The 20,348-nt window shown below is 36.1% G+C and overlaps 1 protein-coding gene across 1 annotated transcript; it reads right to left on the bottom strand.

Moving 5' to 3' along the window:
- Positions 1-3,355: 3,355 nt before the first annotated feature.
- On the bottom strand, positions 3,356-18,002 carry DR1 (down-regulator of transcription 1). Its single transcript, XM_053693959.1, has 3 exons — positions 17,339-18,002; positions 9,641-9,804; positions 3,356-6,276 (listed from the first exon to the last, which is right to left on the bottom strand). Exons 1-3 carry the CDS (start codon positions 17,556-17,558, stop codon positions 6,142-6,144), a joined length of 519 nt encoding a protein of 172 aa, XP_053549934.1. The 5' UTR covers positions 17,559-18,002; the 3' UTR covers positions 3,356-6,141.
- Between the last annotated feature and the right edge of the window lie 2,346 nt (positions 18,003-20,348).

The following is a 20,348-nucleotide window of genomic DNA, read 5'->3' as shown; positions in this document are numbered from 1 at the left end:
TGCGAGTAGAAAAATTAACCCTTTAAGGACACAGCTTTCAGTTTGCTCAATTGTTTTATGACGGAAAAATTCCGTCATATGTCCTTAAGAGGTTAATGCACACTCGTTTAATCACCCTGCCTCACATATAGCAGAATATGAAATAAAAGGAACTTAAAGGGACACAGTACCCAAAATTTTTCTTTTGTAATTCAGAAATAACATGCAATTTTAAGCAACTTTCTAATTTACTCCTATTATCAATTTTTCTTCGTTCTCTTGCTATCTTTATTTGAAAAAGAAGGCATCTAAGCTTGTTTTGGATTCTGTACTCTGGACAACACTTTTTTATTGGTGAATGAATTTATCCACCAATCAGCAAGGACAACCCAGGTTGTTCAACAAAAATGGGCCGGCATCTAAACTTACATTTTTGTATTTCAAATAAAGATACCAAGAGAATAAAGAAAATTTGATAAAAGGAGTAAATCAGAAAGTTGCTTAAAATGTCATGCTCAATCTGAATTACGAAAGAAAAAATTTGGGTACAGTGTCCCTTTAACCAATTTCAAATAAAATCAGCATATGGCAAGTGGTACTGTCCCTTTAAATGTTAAAAAGAAACATCTTTATTATTATTAAGTCAAACATTGAAGATGTATGAGGAACTTTCCATCTATACCCTCAGTTTGACCCTGCTGAAGCGTCAGACAACCTGCCTACACGAAAGCTGAACTCATTGTAGCACTGACTGAAGCACAATCATTTAGACCAAAATTCTCTCTGCATCTTCCGATAACCGGAAGTGACAAGAAGGGTCTCTCTCTCTCCTGCACGGCGTCATCCTCCACTCCTAGCGCAAATCCAATTGTCAGGAGGGAGGAGAGAAAGCCTTGGCGCCGTCTAACAACTCCGTCCCTCATGGGCGTCATCCAATTTACCTCCCGGTCGCCATTGTTCTGAGTAAAGGCGCCGGGAGTAAAAGGCTAAAACTTCAGACTTAAGTTAAAGGATGCGACACCGCTGCTTATCGCGGTAACGTCGCACACACAGTACCTACACTGGTAGCCTAAAATGAATAAAAAGATGAATAAAAGGTAAACGTGTAATCTCACGGTCGCCATTTTCACCCCCGGGATCAAGCAGACAGACTGACCAGCAACATGTCCGGTCTATTTTGCCCAAGAGAGTATTAGGGGTCCATGAGTAACCCCAAATATAAATGTAAGCAGAAATACTGACTCCTTCACCCAGACAGTTTTTCCTTTATTATTAGCCAGGGGAAAGAAATACAAGCCAGTGCCTGCGTCGTAACTGCCTAAATATCCCCTGCTAAAACTAGGGGAGTCTGAAGCCAAGTTAAATGAGTTTTTTTGCAAAAAGTGCCCAAACTTTCTCTGAGATCTCTACCCCCAGAAAAAAAGGTTAGCACTTACCTCATGTTCTGCCTGGCAGTAAGGCAGTTCCTGGTTTAAGAGGTCCTCTCCCTCCCATGGACCTGGAAAGAAAACAAAAGTCCGGAGTAAAATACTTCAGGTTTTCTTAGGGCAGCATCAATATGGGAGGCGCAGTGAGAATTATGTCCAACAAATTCCCATTTCTCTAAAGCCACCAAAAGCTCTACTGTAGAGACTGATATGCACTACGGCTACACCCTAGAACAAAGCAGCACACTCTGGCACTACTTTAAAAATAATAAACTCTTGATTGAAGAATCTAATCTAACACCTCACTTTACCTCTTCCTCACTAACGTAGGCAAAGAGAATGACTGGGGTGGGAGGAGCTATTTAACAGCTCTGCTGTGGTGCTCTTTGCCTCCTCCTGCTGACCAGGAGGTGAATATCCCATTAGTAACTATGATGATCCGTGGACTCATCGTGTCATAGAAAAGATAAGTGTATTAATATAACAGTGTTGGTTATGCAGAACTAGGGAATGGGGGGAATTTTGTAAGTTGTGTATTGGCAGCTCTCCTTTATGGTGGGGGATCAATATAGTCAACAACTGAGAATAAGGATATAATTGAGCCACCCTAAGATTTTTTGGTGTCTAATGAATAGGTATGTGCCTCAAGGCAGAACATACAGTGATCCGAGATGTCATCACAGAAAATGCAGAATGTCTGCAAAAAGAACAGGACACATGCAGGAATTGTAAGTGCTTTAACTTTGTAGTGCTGCTCCACATTAGACAGTTCTCTTCAAACAGAGCTGTGCTCGCTCTGGCTGCACGGTGTAAGTTTTCCTTAACACAGTGGATCCAGAGCAAAGTGCTGTTTGAAGTAAACAATCAAATAAGCAGTAGCGCGCATTGATTGTTAACTGGAGATTTTATTTTTCATACATGCCCCCCCCCCCTTTACCAGTCTGCAAAGCTGTTTATTCATATGAGCAATGCATCTTTTATATTACTACATTTCTATGTTAGACCAAGAAACAAATATATTCGAGACATTTTAAAATTTATTTTTTATGTATGCAGCTAATTTGCAATGCAATTTTCAACTACTGCACTATATTATAAAACGTTAAAAATTGCTTTATTCTTAAAGGAACCCTGAACCCAATTTTTTTCTTTCATGATTCAGATAGAAAGTTGCCTTAAATTGCATGCTCTAATTTCCTCCTATTATCAAATTTTCTTCGTTCTCTTGCTATCTTTATTTGAAAAAGGCATCCAAGCTTTTTTTGTTAAGTACTCTGGACAGCACTTTTTTTATTGGTGGAATAATTTATCCACCAATCAGCAAGAACAACCAAGGTTGTTCACCAAAAATGGGCCGGCATCTGAACTTACATTTCAAATACCAAGAGAATGAAGAAAATTTGATAATAGGAGTAAATTAGAAAGTTGCTTAAAATTTCATGCTCAATCTGAATCACGAAAGAAAGGGACACTGAACCTAATTTTTTTAAGTTAACCAACACATTGCAATTGAACTGGTGCTTTAGTGTAACTACCTAATTTAAAATGGAATTTTATTTAAAAATGACCTGCAGAAATGTTTTCACTAAAAAGATCTTATTGCAGAAAATGCCTCTGGGAGTATGTGTAAAATTTGTAGATTGTATATTTATCTGGATTTCCACATTTGTCTTTTGCACTTTAACAATATTATTTTCAACCATCTGATTTCTTCACATGACCTGAAATACCCCTTTTCTCATTTTGCATTATCCCTTTACATGTGGTCTTTATTAAAGGGACATGAGTGTGGATTATTTAAAAAAAAAAAAAAAAAAAAGTGACAATGAATTGGTCAAATGTTGAAGTAGTTCATCAGCTTTTGTCTAAAATGTCATTAGATTTCTAAGCAGTTTGCAGCTTTAATGAAACACAATTTTCCTTTTTAGCCAATATGGAAAACAAGATACTTTTTATAAAAACACAGAAATTTTATTGCTTGGAGAATACAGCATATTGAAAAAAAATTAAAGAAAAAAAAAACCTTTCAAAAGAAAACATCACCGGGTTCCAGGCAACATATAATGCAGTGATATTTCAAACCATTAGAATACAACTTTAGTGAAAACATTTACGTCCTCTGTAGATTTTTCTTTTTAAAAGGAAAGATGCTACGTAGAAAGGCAAACATTTGAAGTTCAGATAAACGTTACTAAGCAGGATTTTTTGCCTACAAAGAATGTAAACAAAGGTTGGTAATACATATTCTTAGGACACTTTTTACCTAAATTATACAATTATGCACATTTTTCCTTAAATATAAAATATATTCATTCAATGAGGTCTTAAAGAGTGATAAAATTAAAAAAAAATGAATGCTCTAAATCAACAGAGCATTTTTTTTAGCAACTGCCCCGTAAAAGTGCAACTAGCTGTAGGTGAAGAAGACATAAAAAAAGAACTGGATTTTGGGCATATCCCGTTTGCAGGGTTGAAAAACGCCTACTTTCAGAGTGACCTGTCATTTAACAGCTATTCAGACTGAATGCAGCAATTTCGCAGTCATCCCAGCAGGGGGCTGGCCTGAAACTTTTTCCAGCGCTGAAAATGAATAAAAAAAAAAATACATTTATTGGGGTGTTTAGCGCTAACAATACCCATCAGTTCCTTTTTCACTTCAATATCCTATCAAATAAAGATTTCTTAGGTAGCTCATAAACTAAGAAAATTATGCTCTTAGGAAAAAGTCTACTTAATCCTTGCCTCATTTGAATACAAATATTGCACTAAAGTATTTGTCTCTAAGCAATATTTTAAACTTACGCAGAGGACTAAAAAGTCATGAACAAGGTTTTACAGCACAAGTCTAAAAAAAAACACCTTAGAAACACTGGGGAACAAACCCTTGTTGTCCACATGGCCTGATTATATACACAAGATATATAGATATATGTGTATGTATGTCTCCCCGCCTGGTAGAGTTAAAAAATAATAATAATTTGATAATATGACACAATGTTGCAGATTTTCATAGTATCCTGCAGTTATCATCTACATATTACAATGATGCATTGGACCAAAAAAAAAAAAAGATTAAAAAAAAAAAAATTAAGAGCCAAAATATGAAAACAAATCTGTATAAAAGTGAAACTAAAAACATGTAAAGCGTGCAATATTTACATAAGGCCCTTAGTTCCGACAAGTTAACCTATGCACCATGTGAATTATTTTTTACCTGAACGAACTCTAGTTTGACACTTTTTCCACAAGCATTTTATTTATTTTTTTGGCTATGACTGTAAGAAATTTAAACTTTACACCTAAGTGGGTTAAGTAAACAGAAACTTTTTCTCCTCTGGTGAAATCTTCACATATTTATAGTTTGCTTCTTTTCATTCACAAAGTTAAACACAAAGGTATTGTGTGAGCAACAGCGACCCATATTCACATTTCTCTCTAACTTCTGTGTATTTTGGCTTTTTTTTTTTTTTTAATATTCCCTAAACTTTGAATTGATCACAAATGAAAGCTAAAATGTACAAAATGGTTTCAGGCAATTAATAATGTTGGGAATTTAATAAAATAATACATTTTAAAAGCCTTATTTAACCGGGGTATCGCTTTAAAACATGGAAATTACAGAAAGTGTGTACATTTTTTACCCCAGTAATATTTCACCCTGACTAAAGATAGTTAAAGTGTTTATATGGAAAAATGTGCAGGGATTAACCTCGATATGCTTTCATTTTTCCTAAAAAAAAAAAAAAAAAAAAAAAAAAAAAAAAAAAGTTGTCACTCCCTGCACAAATCTACACGGTAAATGGGATGTACCCGCACAAACCAAAGTGAAGATATTACAGGATTTCTGGCACATTTTGTTATTGCCTAAGTAATGCACGTTAATTGCTGTGCCATGTTAAATATATTTTAAAGTAATCTGCTTTCTTAACCACATCATTGGCCTATGAGAAAATTTCAAAATGTTTATTCTGTGAATCGCTCATGAAAACTGAGTGGATTTCACATACATATTTTATTAACAAGTTCTTAGTTATATTAAAAAGCAAACAAAAAAAACCCACAGCCAATAGATATCCTAGAAATGTACTCAACTCATGAAAATTTAAAGGGTAATTTACATTTTCCTCTTTTCAAAACCCTAATTTAGTTTATTCTGTTTACACGTGGATGTGCACACCCAACACCTGATCTGTATTACAATGTATAATGGTTTTAGTCCTCCCCTAAAAAAGTAAGCATTTAAGACATGCTTTACGGACATCTTTCGAACTTGATCATTTGCCTGCCAGATCAATGTCCTTGCCCAATTCCCAAAAATTAAAAAAGCCCCTAAGATATATATTTTTTTATTCTTTTTTTTTTAATCTTAGTTAAAATGGAATATGCAAATGTTTTAGAGCTTCTGTATAAATCTCACTATACTTAATAAAGTTGTAGTCTTGTTTAACACTGTTTACTGATCAAGTAAATGACTCATTGCTAATATAAAATTTTCATAAAGACCATTAAAAATCTTCTACTTATGATACTGAACCTTAAATTGTTGACAGTTCAAAAGGACAATTTACATACATCAACATAAAGCATACAATAGCGGAGACTTAGCAGACATCCCTAGAATACCAATCAGTCCACCATAACGCATAAAAAAAAAAATGTACAAGTAAGCATTTCTTCATGGTTTGTGCATGCGAAAAATATTTGTAAAGGCGAGTAGAAACACAGCAGGCAACGTTTAAATATCATCGTCATCCTCATCCTGAGAGGAGCCTGCCTGGTTGGATGCACTGGCAGACGCAGCTGCAAGCTGTGCCGCTTGCTGCATTTGGAGCCACTCTTGTTGGGCTAGTTCTGCTTGCTGCTGTCTGGCCTAGGGGAGAAAAAAAATCAAAAATGTGTCGGTTAGTAATAATTTTTCATACAGTTCCACTTAAAGGGTTATTTATCTTTGCACACTACCATTTTCAAAAAACATGTATTACAAACATGAATATATATTCTCTACTTTTTAGTTCAAACAAAGCTTCTAAATAGGTAAAATGTGTATATATATATATATATATATATATATATATATTTTATCAAAAAATCTGCTGCAAATTTCCCAAGTTCACAATAGCGCATCCTCCAATCCCGCTGCAGTAGGCAGAGTGCAATTATATCAGTCATAGAAACACGCTCTACAAATCGCATGTGCAGTAATCTTTATGATCTATCGCATGTGCACTTAGACGCTGGCATGTCCTCACAAGCTGCGCACACAGTACGTCATAAAAGCAATGCTGTTTAACCCAGCGTGCATTCGTTTCAAGATTTGGTTATATGAGGGGTCAAAAATGCCTTATGCGCATGCCTGAGTCGCAGAAGGGGATGAACTGCGCATACAGTACCACGATTGTTCTACCCAGGTAGAACTGGGCTTGCATAATGAGCCTAACAATGGGTTTGGCAACAATATTTAGCAATAGAAATTACAGGGAAACGGTAAAAAAAAAAAAACATTTAATAGGTGTTAATTGAAGACTGGAATTTTATTATATAATGTTTTTAAATTTACAAAAAAAAATTCTGGGTTTCCTATACCTTTAAAAGGGACAGTAAACATTAAGATTGTAATATAAAACACAAAGTTGTTTTACTATGCATTATTAAAAAGGGATATGACTTTTTCCCATTCACGATTCAGATAGAGGATACCAATTTTAAACAACTTTCTAGTTTACTTCGTTCTCTTGGTATCCTTGATTGAAGGAGCGCAATGCACTACTGGGAGCTAGCTGAACACATCAGTAAAGGCGTTGTCTATCTTTTTAAACTAACAATTTTGGTGTATATTGTCCCTTTACTTCTATTATCAAACTTGCTTGTTCCCCTGGTACTTTTTGTTTAACAGATACCTAGGTAGGCGTCTAGAGAACTACATGGCAGGAAATAGCTCTGCTATCTAATGCACTTGCAAATAGATACAATTCTTGCAAAATTGCTGCCATATAGTGCTTTTAAACAAACAAAAAATACAAGGGAGAAAAGAAAATGTTATAATAGAAGTGAATAGGAAAGTTGTTTAAATTGTATGCTCTATCTGAAACATGAAATAAATCATTTGGTTGTGTATCCCTTTAAATACCCGCTCAAATGAAACAAAAAGCTGTCACATTAAAAGGGACATTGCACTGCAACATTGGTTCCCGCTTAACATGTTCCCAATAACTTCATACAGTAGTTGCATGGTATAAAATGTATGGGAAATTGTTAATGTTTATTTTTGTACAAGAAATAACTTTTTGCTGATTGAAGCCACAATCCATTGTTCTCAATAGTATTCCCATATAAATGATCTGAGCCTACAGAAATAGCAGACCTCCTCCTATGGATCAATACATCTTTATCTTATCTGTCTTTACACAATGGCCAGTACTTAGAGAGAGCAATTGAAAAAGGAAAATTGTGTTACTTAAAAGGGACAGTCTAGTATAAATAAAACTTTCATTATTCAGATAGGACTTTTAATTTTAATCAACTTTCCAATTTACTTTTATCATCAAATTTGCTTTTTTCTCTTGGTATTCTTAGTTTAACTAAACCTAGGTAGGCTCATATGCTAATTTCTAAGCCTCTGAGGGCTGCCTCTTATCACAGGCTTTTTAAATCTCTTTTCAACACAAAGAGACAGAAAGTACACGTGGGCCATATAGATAACACTGTGTTCAGGCACAGGGGGTTATTTAAGATCTAGCACAACACAAAGAGACAGAAAGTACACGTGGGCCATATAGATAACACTGTGTTCAGGCACAGGGGGTTATTTAAGATCTAGCACAAAACAAGGCTAACTGCAAGACAATAGATAATAAACAGTCACAGTCATGTGATCAGGGGGCTGGAAGAAGGTTCCTAGATACAAGGTAATCACAGAGGTAAAAAGTGTATTATTATAACTGTGTTGGTTATGCAAAACTGGGGAATGGGTAATAAAGGGATTATCTATCTTTTACAACTATAAACATATCTATGGTAGACTGTCCCTTTAAAGTGAATGTCAATCTTGAGGCTAAAGTGCCCGGTTTTTAAAAATTCGATTAAAAACAGGGGCACTTTAATTCATCTAAATTTACATTTCACCCATGTTGTGGAAAAAAACAAACAAAAAAAAACCAAAAAAAAAAAACCCTTACCTTTTAATTTTCACAGCAGCTCCAGCTTCCTCCGGTTGTCTAAAGCCATTTCTGATGTCAGAAATGATGGATAGGTCACCCTCCAATCACGGCTTCCTCCCAGGGGGAATCAGTGTCTGATTCAATGCCGTGACTGGAGGAAGCCAGATTCCTCATTTTAGACCCAGGAAGAGGCTTTGCGACGGGTGGAGGAAGCTGGAGCTGCTGTCAAGATTAAAAGGTAAGGTTTTTTTTTTTCACAACAGGAGTGAAATGTAAATTTTGATGACTTTAAGTGCCCCTGTTTTTAATCAAAGTTTTAAAAACCGGGCACTTTAGCATCAAAATTTACATTCACTTTAATCTCTTCCACCCTACACTGGGAACTTGATTGTTTTCTTTAGAGAATAATTAAAGGGACAGCCTCGTCCAAAACAAACTTTCATTATTCAGATAGGGCATTTCATTTTAAACAATTTTCCAGTTTACTTCTATCACCAATTTTACTTTCTCTTGGTATTCTTAGTTGAAAGCTAAATCTAGGAGATTCACATGCTAATTTCTAAGCCCTTGAAGGCCGCCCCTTAGCTCAGACAGTTTTTCACCACTAGAGGGTGTTAGTTCAAGTGTTTCATATAGATAACGCTGTGCTCATGTACGTGTAGTTCCTAGAAGCTCGCACTGATTGGCTAAAATGCAAGTCTGTCAAAATAAATAAAATAGGGGGCAGTTTGCAGAGGCTTAGATACAAGATAATCACAGAGGTAAAAAGTATTAATAAAACTATGTTGGTTATGCAAAACTAGGGAATGGGTAATAAAGGGATTATCTATCTTTTAAAACAAATATTCTGGGGTAGACTGTCCCTTTAAGTATTTATACTTTCAGTATAAGTGGTGGGTTCAAAAACATTTGAAATTATAAAAATAAAGGAAAAATTAGGGGGGGGGGGGAGTAAAAAATATAAATTTAAAAGCACAGTAACAGTGGGGTTAGTCTGACAATGATTAACAGAAATGTAATAATATTGCGTTCAATGGTAAAACCATGGGACCAAAACTAGACAAACAAAATACTTACTTTTGCAAATAATTCTTGCTGTTGCCGTAGAAGCTCTTCTTCTGGAATTCCAAGATTTTCTAGACGAGAACTCGCTTTTCGTCTCGATAATGCCACCTTTTTGCATTCTTGTAAGACTTCTTTTACCTCGCTGATGTAGGAGCCAAAGCCCAAACTCTCCAAGGCTAAGAAGGAGAGAGAAAAAAATAGTTTTTAACCCAAAATATAAAGAGAGACTGCTGCATGACATGGACATTAAGCTGGATAGAGAGATATATATATATATATATATATATATATATATATATATATATATATATATATATATATATATATATATATATATATATATATATATATATATATATAGATATATATATAGATATATATATAGATATATATATAGATATATATATATATATATATATATATATATATATATATATATATATATATATATATATATATATATATATATATATATATATATATATACACACATATATATATATATACACACACACAGTTATGCAATTAAGTAGTATTTTGTGAGATCTACATACAAAATAGAGGTCAGATAAAGCTTAGGAGCCAGCCCATTCTTGGTTAAGAACTTGGGTTACGCTTGCTTATTGGTGGCTAAATGTAGCCACCAATAAGCAAGCACTATCCAGGGTTCTAAACCTAAAATGGGCTGGCTCCTAAGCTTTACATTCCTGCTTTTTAAATAAAGATACCAAGAGAACAAAAATAATAATTTGCTAATAGGAGTAAATTAGAAAGTTGCTTAAAACTGCTGCTCTATCTGAATCATGAAAGAAAGCATTTGGGTTTAATAAAAGGGACAGACTATTTGATTTATTGTTTAGGAAATAAGCTGGTGTAGTGACCCTGCAGTACACACACTGACAGCATTAGAGTGCAGGTTCTGGTCACTGGTATTGAGTTTCCATGCACACAGAGCATTTCTTAGAGCAGTGTCCCTTTAGATCATGGGTTTTCAAACCTTTCCTTAGGCCTCCCTAACAGGGCAGATTCTCAGGATTACTATGGGTGAGAGCCGGTTAACTATTTTTTACTAATCAGCCTGTGCTCCAATTCAGATATCTTTAAAGGGACACTAAACCTAATTTTTTTCTTTCATGATTCAGGTAGAGAATACAATTTTAAACATCATTCCAATTTACTTCTATTATTGTATTGTATAGTTGTAAAGCGCGGCTAATCACCCATAAGGGTCTCAAGGCGCAGCTCATTTTATCTACCTCGGAAGGATGAAAGGCTGAGTGGACCTCGTCTGGGATCGAACCTGGAACCCTTGGGTTGCTACAGAGCTCAGCCACAGTGCCTTAGCATGCTGAGCTATCTGTCTGGCTCTAACTATTATCAAACTTGCTTCATTCTTTAGATATCCTTTGCTGAAGAAATAGCAATGCATATGGATAAGCCAATCACACAATGCATCTATATGCAGCCACCAGTCAACAGATACTAAGCCTATCCAGATATACTTTTCAGCAAAGGATGACAAGAGAATGAAGCAACAGATAATAAGTAAATTACAAAGTTCTTTAAAATTACATTCTCTTTCCAAATCATGAAAGAAAAAAAAAATTGGGTTTAATATCCTTTTAAACTCTGGCCTGTTAGGGAGGTCAGAGGACTGGTTTAGATGTAATGCATAAAACTAACAACTATTATTGCTATGGTTTATTTTGCTTATAACCTTTAACACAAACCTCTCAAAACTAAAGAAACATGTAATCTATGTAAACTATCAAAAAAAAAAATGTTACATATATATCTAAAAAAAAAAGAAAAAAAAAAAAAAGTCTGAAATGATTTGCATATCTCCCAATGTTTCATAGAGAAAGATTTGGAAATTGCTTGTACCAATGTAGGGCTCAACAAAATCAGGAGCCACTAGTCAAAAGGAATTTGACTGGCTCCTAACTTTTTCAGTTATTCTTCATTTATCTATATACAAATGCCACACCGTCTCCTAAATTTTAAACAGATTTGTTGACCCCCTGTACTAATCACTACAGAAAGATGACAAGGACCTCAAGAAAATGGTCTACTACATCACATCTTGGCATATACCAGGTGACAGGTCAACACAGCAACTGGAAAAATGGGACATTCTAGGCAGAAAAAAAGTGCGCCAATGTGCAGCTGGCATCTCTAACGGAAAACAATGATATGGCGACTGCTCTTCCATTGCACAATAAAATAAAATTTGCCTCCTTCCCGTGGCCTACTGACGTCACAAGGCTGGCGATAGCATGGAAGGTTTACAGTCTAGAATGCTTGAGCATTGTCTGCCATATGAAGACTAGGTTCAGATATTAGTCATATTAGGATCACTAACATGGGCCTAGCCTACGCTCGGTGCTAACATTCCCCATGTTGAGGCTGAGCGTATTGGACAGTACACCCCTCTCACTTCTAGCCCTGGCAAGCAGTACTCATAAGTAATAAAGGCAGCAGCAAAAGCCAGGGCTAGGAATGGGGATCACTGGGCACGGAACAGATCCTGCACCTCCTTAACTTTGTTGTGGTTACATCATGTCAGACAAAAGGCAAGGAGCAGAGCTGCATCTGATATTGCTGGCCCTTGGGGGGGGGGGGGTTGTAAAACAAATTATACCAAGCAGCCAGAACTTAAGTTACTAATGATTAATCACTTCTATGAATGCAAAGGGTTTACAATTAAAAAAAGTAAACATCTGTTTTAATTCTGTAAAGTGATGGCAAATCCTAGTGTTTCAGAAACTCTAGGATTTATCAGTGCTACAAATAATGAGGACTTTCAGTTATGAAGTATAAAATACTTAAAGGGATAGTATAGTCAAAATTAAAGTTTCACGATTTAGATAGAGCAGCAATTTTAAGCAACTTTCTAATTTACTCCTATTATCAATTTTTCTTTGTTCACTTGGTATCTTTATTTTAAAACGCTGGAATGTAAGCTTAGAAGCCGGCTCATTTTTGGTTCAGCAAATGTAGCCATCCAATCAGCAAGCGCTACCCAGGTGCTGAACCAAAAATGGGCTGGCTCCTAATCTTACTTTCAAGTTTTTTAAATAAAGATAAGAAAGGAACAAAGAAAAATTAATAGGAGTAAATTAGAAAGTTGCATCAAATTGTATGCTCTATCTGAATCATGAAAGCTTATTTTTGACTACTCTATCCCTTTAATGCTGAAAGTTCCTTTATTTGCCTGCCGCGTATGCACAGAGTGTCTTTGGGCCTCCCCCGGCAAAACACTATTTTTTTTCCAACGAGGTGACGTTTCCAGCTCTTAGCCAATAACCATGCGGGACAGTTGGCATTATGCTGTATAGTTATCACCACCTCAGTGACAAAATAACTGTTATATACCAAACAGCCATTGTGTGCACTTATATTCGCCTATTTGCACTCAAAAAAGGGAATAGATAAAGGAAAGTTTATTGAAACTTAAAAAAAAAAAACACACCTTTAAAATAAATATTAAAGAAACAAGTGTAAACAACTAAAAAGGGCTAATCAAAACGCTTTAGTTGCATGTAAACACCGATTAAATAACTATACATATAGTACAGACCACATGCATTTTATCTGACAGAGTGCAAGCTGTACCATTATGGAAAGATTTGTACCCTGGTGGTTTTGCTTGGCTTGCAACACTGCACAAGTTATTATATAGTGTAATACACCAATATATTCAAATCACAGCACTTTAAATGGACAGAAAGGCCAAAATTGAAATGTCTAATCAGTGAATTTCAAAGTTAAACAGAAACATTTTTGGAATATACTTCCATTAGCAAAAATGCTTCTAGAACACGTTTACGTTTTTTCTGTGGCAAACGCACATATACTGTTAGGGCCGATATGCACCAGTAATCAAGCTCGGAAGAGCTGGCAGTGGTGTTTGTGAAGACAATTCGTATCATACAAGCCATTGCTGACTCTGAGGTGTTATACTGGTGCACTGGTCTTCACAGCATATGTGCATATGCTGCTAAAAGACAAGCCTTTTTGCCAATGGAAGCGGTGGTCTCTGCAGAACCTTTTTTAATAATGGATGCACCACCTGGTTGATTTTACTTACCAACTAGCTCAAATTTTAGCCAAAAATAAGCTAAAATTAGCTAGCAACAGGTTTCAATGTTTATTGCTCAAATTCTAATTAAAAGTTTGTTAAATTATTTTCTGCTTTGAACAGCAGAAAATGGTGTAATATAAGTATTATACTACCCCCCACCCAGATGCCAACATTTTCTGTGCAGAACACTGGGAAGTATATTGCAAAGAAATACTATTTAAAAATTTACTTTTATCCGTGCACATTTCAATTTTGATCTTTCCCACCATTTAGCAAAGGCGCATAAGAAAGCAAAAAAGATCATTCCAAAAAATTGTAAATGCTTGAAAACTAAAGAATTTTGTCTCCCAAATTCTTGAACCAAAAAATTTTTGGCATAAGGGTCAGGGCCTCTAATGCCCCCTGTGCCAATAGAACACCCCACCATTGACTGGTAAATATTTTCTCATACACATATGAATGCCAGTATACAGTGGTACGTACAATTTCAAAAATCATGGGAGAAAGAATTGAACAGATCCTAGAAATTTACTTTTGGCACCTATGGTTTTTTTTTTATATTATATCAAGTATGACTAATAAAATATTTGGTACCTACATTATTTTGATTACATGTTTAGTTATGCATAAACAACTCTGCAATATAGTTTCATGACTTATTTTGCTTTAAAAATGTAGCAATTTATTTCTCAGAGCTTGGAATGTAACATGCTAACTTCTCAATGCTAAGAGGGCGATTTATCAAGCTGAGGTAGACAGGGGCGCCCATCAGCGCCAATGTCTGTCGCAGCTCGCCTCTGGCGGCCTGAATTTAGCATTGCACACGAGCGCTATTTTGCGCTTGCATGCAATCCTGCCTCCTGCACAGCCAATCACGCATGGGCAGTAGCTGTCAATCACCCTAGTTGGACTAGACCGCAGAGATTGAATTTCGCCAATTTAGAGGTGGCCAAAGATTAGGGAAGCAGCGGTCTGATGACCTCTGCTTGTTAAATACTGCGTACAGGTTCTCTTGTGAGAACCTGCAGCCGTAGTGGGTCGAAAGGCTTGCGAAGCCTTTGATAAATTGACCCCTAACTGCGCTATATCTGTCTCTAAATGGCTTTATCAGATAACAACTGCAAAACAATTCACTTTATAATAACTCTATGATGAGACAACCCTTGTTGTCTGCAGACTAAAGCTCAGATTGGCTCATCCAAATAAGGCAAACATCGGGTTGAGTTTGGCTAATAAAGGGATGTGAAACCCAAATTGTTTTCTTGTATGATTCAGATAGGACATACATTTTTAAACATTTGTTTCCAATTTCCTTCTATTACCAATTTTGCTTAAAAGGGATAGGAAACCCAAAAAATGTCTCATGATTTGGACAGAACATGCAATTTTAAACTACAGTACTTTCCAATTCACGTCTTATCAAATTTGCTTCATTCTCTTGTTATCCAGTGCTGAAGGAACAGCATTGCACTACTGGCAGCTAGCTGAACACATCTAGTTAGCCAATCACAAGAGACAAATGTAGGTGCAGGCACCAATCAGCAGCAGCTCCCACTAGTGTATGATATGTGCATATCATTTTGCAACAAGGGATACCAAGAGAACAAAGCACATTTGAAAACAGAAGTGAATTTAAAAGTGTCTTAAAATTAAATGTTCTATCTGAATCATGCAAGTTTAATTTTGACTTTCCTATCCCTTTAATTCTCTTGGTATCCTATCTTGAAGAAGCATCAATGCACTACTGGGAGCTAACTGAACACAATGGTAAGCCAATCATGAGAAATATGTACAGCCACCAATCAGCAGCTAGCTCAGCTCCTGAGCTTACCTAGGTATGCTTACCAACAAAGGATAGCAAGAGAATGAAGCAAATTAGATAAAGGAAGTAAGTTGAAAAATTGTATGTTTTATTGAAATTATGAATGAAAAAAATTGTGTTGCATGTCTCTTTAAAAATAACTGCAGTAAAATGGATGTTAAATTTGTTTTAAAAACGCTAAGAATTGGCTATGTTATTCTAGAACGCCACAACAGAAAGGTCTTGTAATTACAATGTATTTACTGTCCCTTTAATATGTCAACCTCTGCAGTAAATGAGATCATCCAAAGAAAGACAGATGGGACTTGTAGAATCATTAAAGGGACATTCCAGACAAAACTGAAAGTATATTGTTGCTTTTCAAATTTGAATTGAAGCATTTTTGAAATACACAAAAATGTTTCTATCAAAAGCTATCACGTTTTAATTGGAGCTTTTACTGTGCATGTGCAGCATTTCTAGATATGCTTTATGCTCCAGCATGTTAAACTATGTGGCTATGCAGAGCAATGGTTGTGCCTTGTATTATGTTATCATTTCCCATAATGCAAGACATTGTTTAAAGGGACAGTCAACACATTTTTTTTATGCTTAAAAAGATAGATAATCCCTTTATTACCCATTCCCCAGTTTTGCATAACCAACACAGTTATATTAATACACGTTTAACCTCTGTGATTACCTTGTATCTAAGCCTCTTCTGACAGCCCCTTGATCACATGACTTTATTATCTATTGACTTGCATTTTATCCAATTAGTGCAGTGTCTGCCACAACCCACAGGTGTGAGCACAATGGTATCAATATGGCTCACATAAACTAGCATCCCCTGTTGTGAAAAGCATGTGATAAGAGGCTGTCTCTAGTGGCTTAGAAACAGGCAGAAATGTAGAGGTTTAAAGGTTATAAAGTATATTAATATAACAATGTTGATTGTGCAAAGCTGGGGAATGGGTAGTAAAAGCCTTATCTATCTTTTTAAACAAAAACAGTGTGTTTATTCCCAGCAAATGGGGTAGTAAACACATAGTTAAAGTCAGCGACTGAGCAGCAACGCACACATCTACGCCAAAGTTAAAGGGACAGTCTAGTCAAAATTAAAAACTTTCATGATTCAGATAGAGCGTGCAATTTTAAACAACTTTCCAAATGATTTTTTATCATCAAATTTGCCTTGTTCCCTTGGTGGTATTTTTGAAAAGCTAAACCTAGGTAGGCTCAAACTGATTAATAAACCGGTGAAAACAGCCTCTTAGCTCAGACAGTACTAGTTCATGTGTGTCATATAGATAACATTGTGCTCAGTCCTGTGGAGTTATTTAGGAGTCTGCATTGATTGGCTAAACTGCATGTCTGTCAAAGCACTGAGATAAGGGGACAGTCTGCAGAGGCTTAGATACAAGGTAATCACAGAGGTAAAACATTAATATAACAGTGTTGGTTATACAAAACTGGGGAATGGGTAATAGAGATTATGTTTTTAAATAATAAAAATTCTGGTGTAGACTGTCCCTTTAAAAGACATGAGTGCTAGCTGTCGTTCCTAGGCCTACTTAGGTATGCTTTTCAACATAGGATACCAAAGAACAAAGTACATTTGACACTACATGTAAATTGAACTCTCTTAGAATCACTTGCACTACTTAAACCAGGAGTTTAATGACTTGTACTTTCGCTTTTATCTCGTTTCTTGCCAGTGGTTGCTCAGTTCATTAGTTCTCAGCCAGCTGTTCTCATGCATTGTACAGTCAGGTATACTGTGTATAAAGCCAGCAGTGCACATGTGCTGAATGAAAACACTCACCCTGTATTACATGCTCGGGGGAGATTGTCTTTTTCTCGGACTTGTTGCAGATCTCGTTGGCTTCCGAGGAGATAAGGTGAATAAACTCGGTGCAGCAGTTCACCACCAGCTCCCGGGCATCATTAGCCACCCTGACATTGGGCAGAGTTTCTTTAATCATCTTATTAATTGCAGCCCTGGGGATAGTAAGATCGTCATCGTTCCCTGAAGAAGAAGCCATTGTCTCTGCAGCAGCAGCTCTAGTTTATAAAAGAAGCTAACGGTGACAGTGCGGTAACGGAGACTAGAAACGTGGGGCCTGGATATTTTCAATAATAGAGAAAAATATGAATGAAATCAAAAACACATCATCGATAAAAACAAAGCAAATCACTCAATGGGTCGCTTAAAAAAAAAACGAAAACAAAAAAATACCGGGGCGAAAAACGCCGTCCGCGGCTCCCCGGCCTTCCTTAATCCATCGTCAGGCTCCTTCACCAACAGCACAAAACCAAGGGGAGGCGGGTATTTAAAATCCAAAAGGGAAAAAAAACAACAAGGAATTATTATTCCGGTTTAGGAGAACATCCCGGCGGAGCTACCGGTCATGGGCGGTGGAGCTCCTTGTCCCGTCCCGCCGGAAGCGGCGTCTGAGGGAACGCGGCGCACTGGGTTTCCACTTCCGGTGGCGCGTGCTCGGAGCGCGAGACATTCGCGTTTCCATGGCTCTCTCTGCTGCGCGAGCCTTTCGGTGACGTCATGGGGTTAGGCTCCATAGCCTGAAGGATGGATGGGCCGCGCGTGCACGTATTGAGCTTCACAAAGTGGTCTTAAAATGTGGAAAAAAAATGTATTCGTCTGTGTTGTTTTAATATAATAAACGATAAAGGGGTCCGCACGTTTTCTGTCATAACTCAGAAGATAAAACTGACTATAACTGGTTATGCGCGAAACCCCCCCACAGAAGACTGAAGTGTTTTCAAGATTTTGGTCGCTTTTCCTGCTTTTTTGTTTTGTTGAAACTAAAACCTGTGTCTTGTTTATTTAAAATGAATTATTTGGTTTAAAATACATTAATTTATCTATATATTATAAGGGCATTTTTATTTTTAAACAACTTCAATTTAATTGCTAAATGTATATAACCTGTGCTACTCTAGATTTTAATACAGACAATAATTGGAGAATATGTACATATGCCTCCTCTGATTGGTTCATTATTTGTAATGTACCAGATGCACTTTAAAGGGACAGTCTAGTATAAATTAAACTTTCATTATTCAGACAGGACTTTTAATTTTAAACAACTTTCCAATTTACTTTTATCATCAAATTTGCTTTATTCTCTTGGTATTCTTAGTTTAAACTAAACCTAGGTAGGCTCATATGCTAATTTCTAAGCCTTTGAGGGCTGCCTCTTATCACTTGCTTTATAATTGCCTTTTCAACACAAAGAGACAGAAAGTACATGTGGGCCATATAGATAACACTGTGTTCAGGCACAGGGGGTTATTTAAGATCTAGCACAAAACAATGCTAAATTTAAGACAATAGATAATAAACAGTCACAGTCATGTGATCAGGGGGCTGGAAGAAGGTTCCTAGATACAAGGTAATCACAGAGGTAAAAAGTACATTAATATAACAGTGTTAGTTATGCAAAACTGGGGAATGGGTAATAAAGGGATTATCTATCTTTTAAAACAATAACAATTCTATGGTAGACTGTCCCTTTAACTCATCAGCAGGGGTTTAACAACACAGAGCTCATTCCAATCTTTACAGATTTCTGTGAAACAACTTATTAGTGTTTTTGTTTCATTTTTAAGCCATTCCACTTCATTAGAAAAGCTGGTGTTTGAATTTTTAAAGCTGCTCAGATTAGTAAACAACATAGAAGGAAAGTCTGGCTAACTACACAAAATACAAACATTATAGGGACCAGTCATATTGCAGGAGTAAGTTGACACTTAAATGTAATTTTTAATTAATGTCTCATGATTGGCAGCTAAATTATTAAGACATTATTCTCCTTTATTCATTACATAGCTGACTTCATATTCATTATGACCAAGGCTAAGAGGGTTAAAAAAAATCATAGGATTTTGTGTTACTGTCATTCAAGGAGAGGACAGCTGGCAATCCTCCAATAAATTAAATTTAACTCCACTTCTGCACCTGGGGAAATGGGTTGGGAGGACTCTCAGGCAGTCAGTAATCAACAGCAGCCCCCCTGCCTTAAAGGGATAGGAAAGTCAAAATGACACTTGTATGATTCAGATAGAGTATGTCATTTTAAGACACTTTTAAATTCACTTCTATTACAAAGTGTTTCTTTCATGATTCAGATAGAACATCCGATTTTACACAACTTTCTAATTTACTTCTATTATCAATGGTTCTTCGTTTGCTTAGTAAGGAAGCTCAATTCAGGAGCACTATATAGCAGTAGTTTTGTAAGAATGATATCCATTTGCAAAAGCACTAGATGACAGCACTATTTCCTGCCATTTAGTGCTCCAAAAGCCTATCTAGGTATCTCTTCAACAAAGAATATCATGGGAATGAAGCAAATTTGATAATTGAAGTAAATTGGAAACCTTTTTTTTTAAATGGTATGTTCTGTCTCAAACACAAAAGAAGAATGGTGGGTTTCATATCCCTTTAAGCCTGCAAACCCTGCTTGATGGAGAGGAGACCAGCTATCAGCCAGGAAATCAAGGTAGCGGGCTGGAGACAAATCATTATTTTTCCTATAGGTTATAGTGCCTATAAGATCTGTGTATTATTTCAGTATTGGTTGTGAAACAAAAGCCAACATGTCTGTATTTGGCTAATTTCTGTACTTAAAGGGACAGTTTACAAAAAAAAATTCTCCCCTTTAATTTATTCCCAATGATCCACTTTACCTGCTGGAGTGTATTAAATTGTTTACAAGTATTTTCATTACCCTTATATTGGCATTTGAATTAGTTTATTTAGCCTGTGGTATCCCCACCTCTTCTGAAAGTTTTTGGCCACAAGGCCAAGC

This window comes from Bombina bombina, chromosome 10, assembly GCF_027579735.1.
Source record: "Bombina bombina isolate aBomBom1 chromosome 10, aBomBom1.pri, whole genome shotgun sequence".
In the NCBI taxonomy this organism is placed as follows: Eukaryota; Metazoa; Chordata; class Amphibia; order Anura; family Bombinatoridae; genus Bombina; species Bombina bombina.
This window is presented reverse-complemented; position numbering and strand designations above follow the sequence as displayed.

Excerpts from the sequence above, each read along its gene's own strand:
- DR1 (XM_053693959.1), bottom strand. The coding sequence starts at position 17,558 with ATGGCTTCTTCTTCAGGGAACGATGACGATCTTACTATCCCCAGGGCT. Across the intron at positions 9,805-17,338 it reads CCCCGAGCATGTAATACAGG|CCTTGGAGAGTTTGGGCTTT; the intron begins GTGAGTGTTTTC and ends TCTCCTTCTTAG. Across the intron at positions 6,277-9,640 it reads AGCAAGAATTATTTGCAAAA|GCCAGACAGCAGCAAGCAGA; the intron begins GTAAGTATTTTG and ends TTTCTCCCCTAG.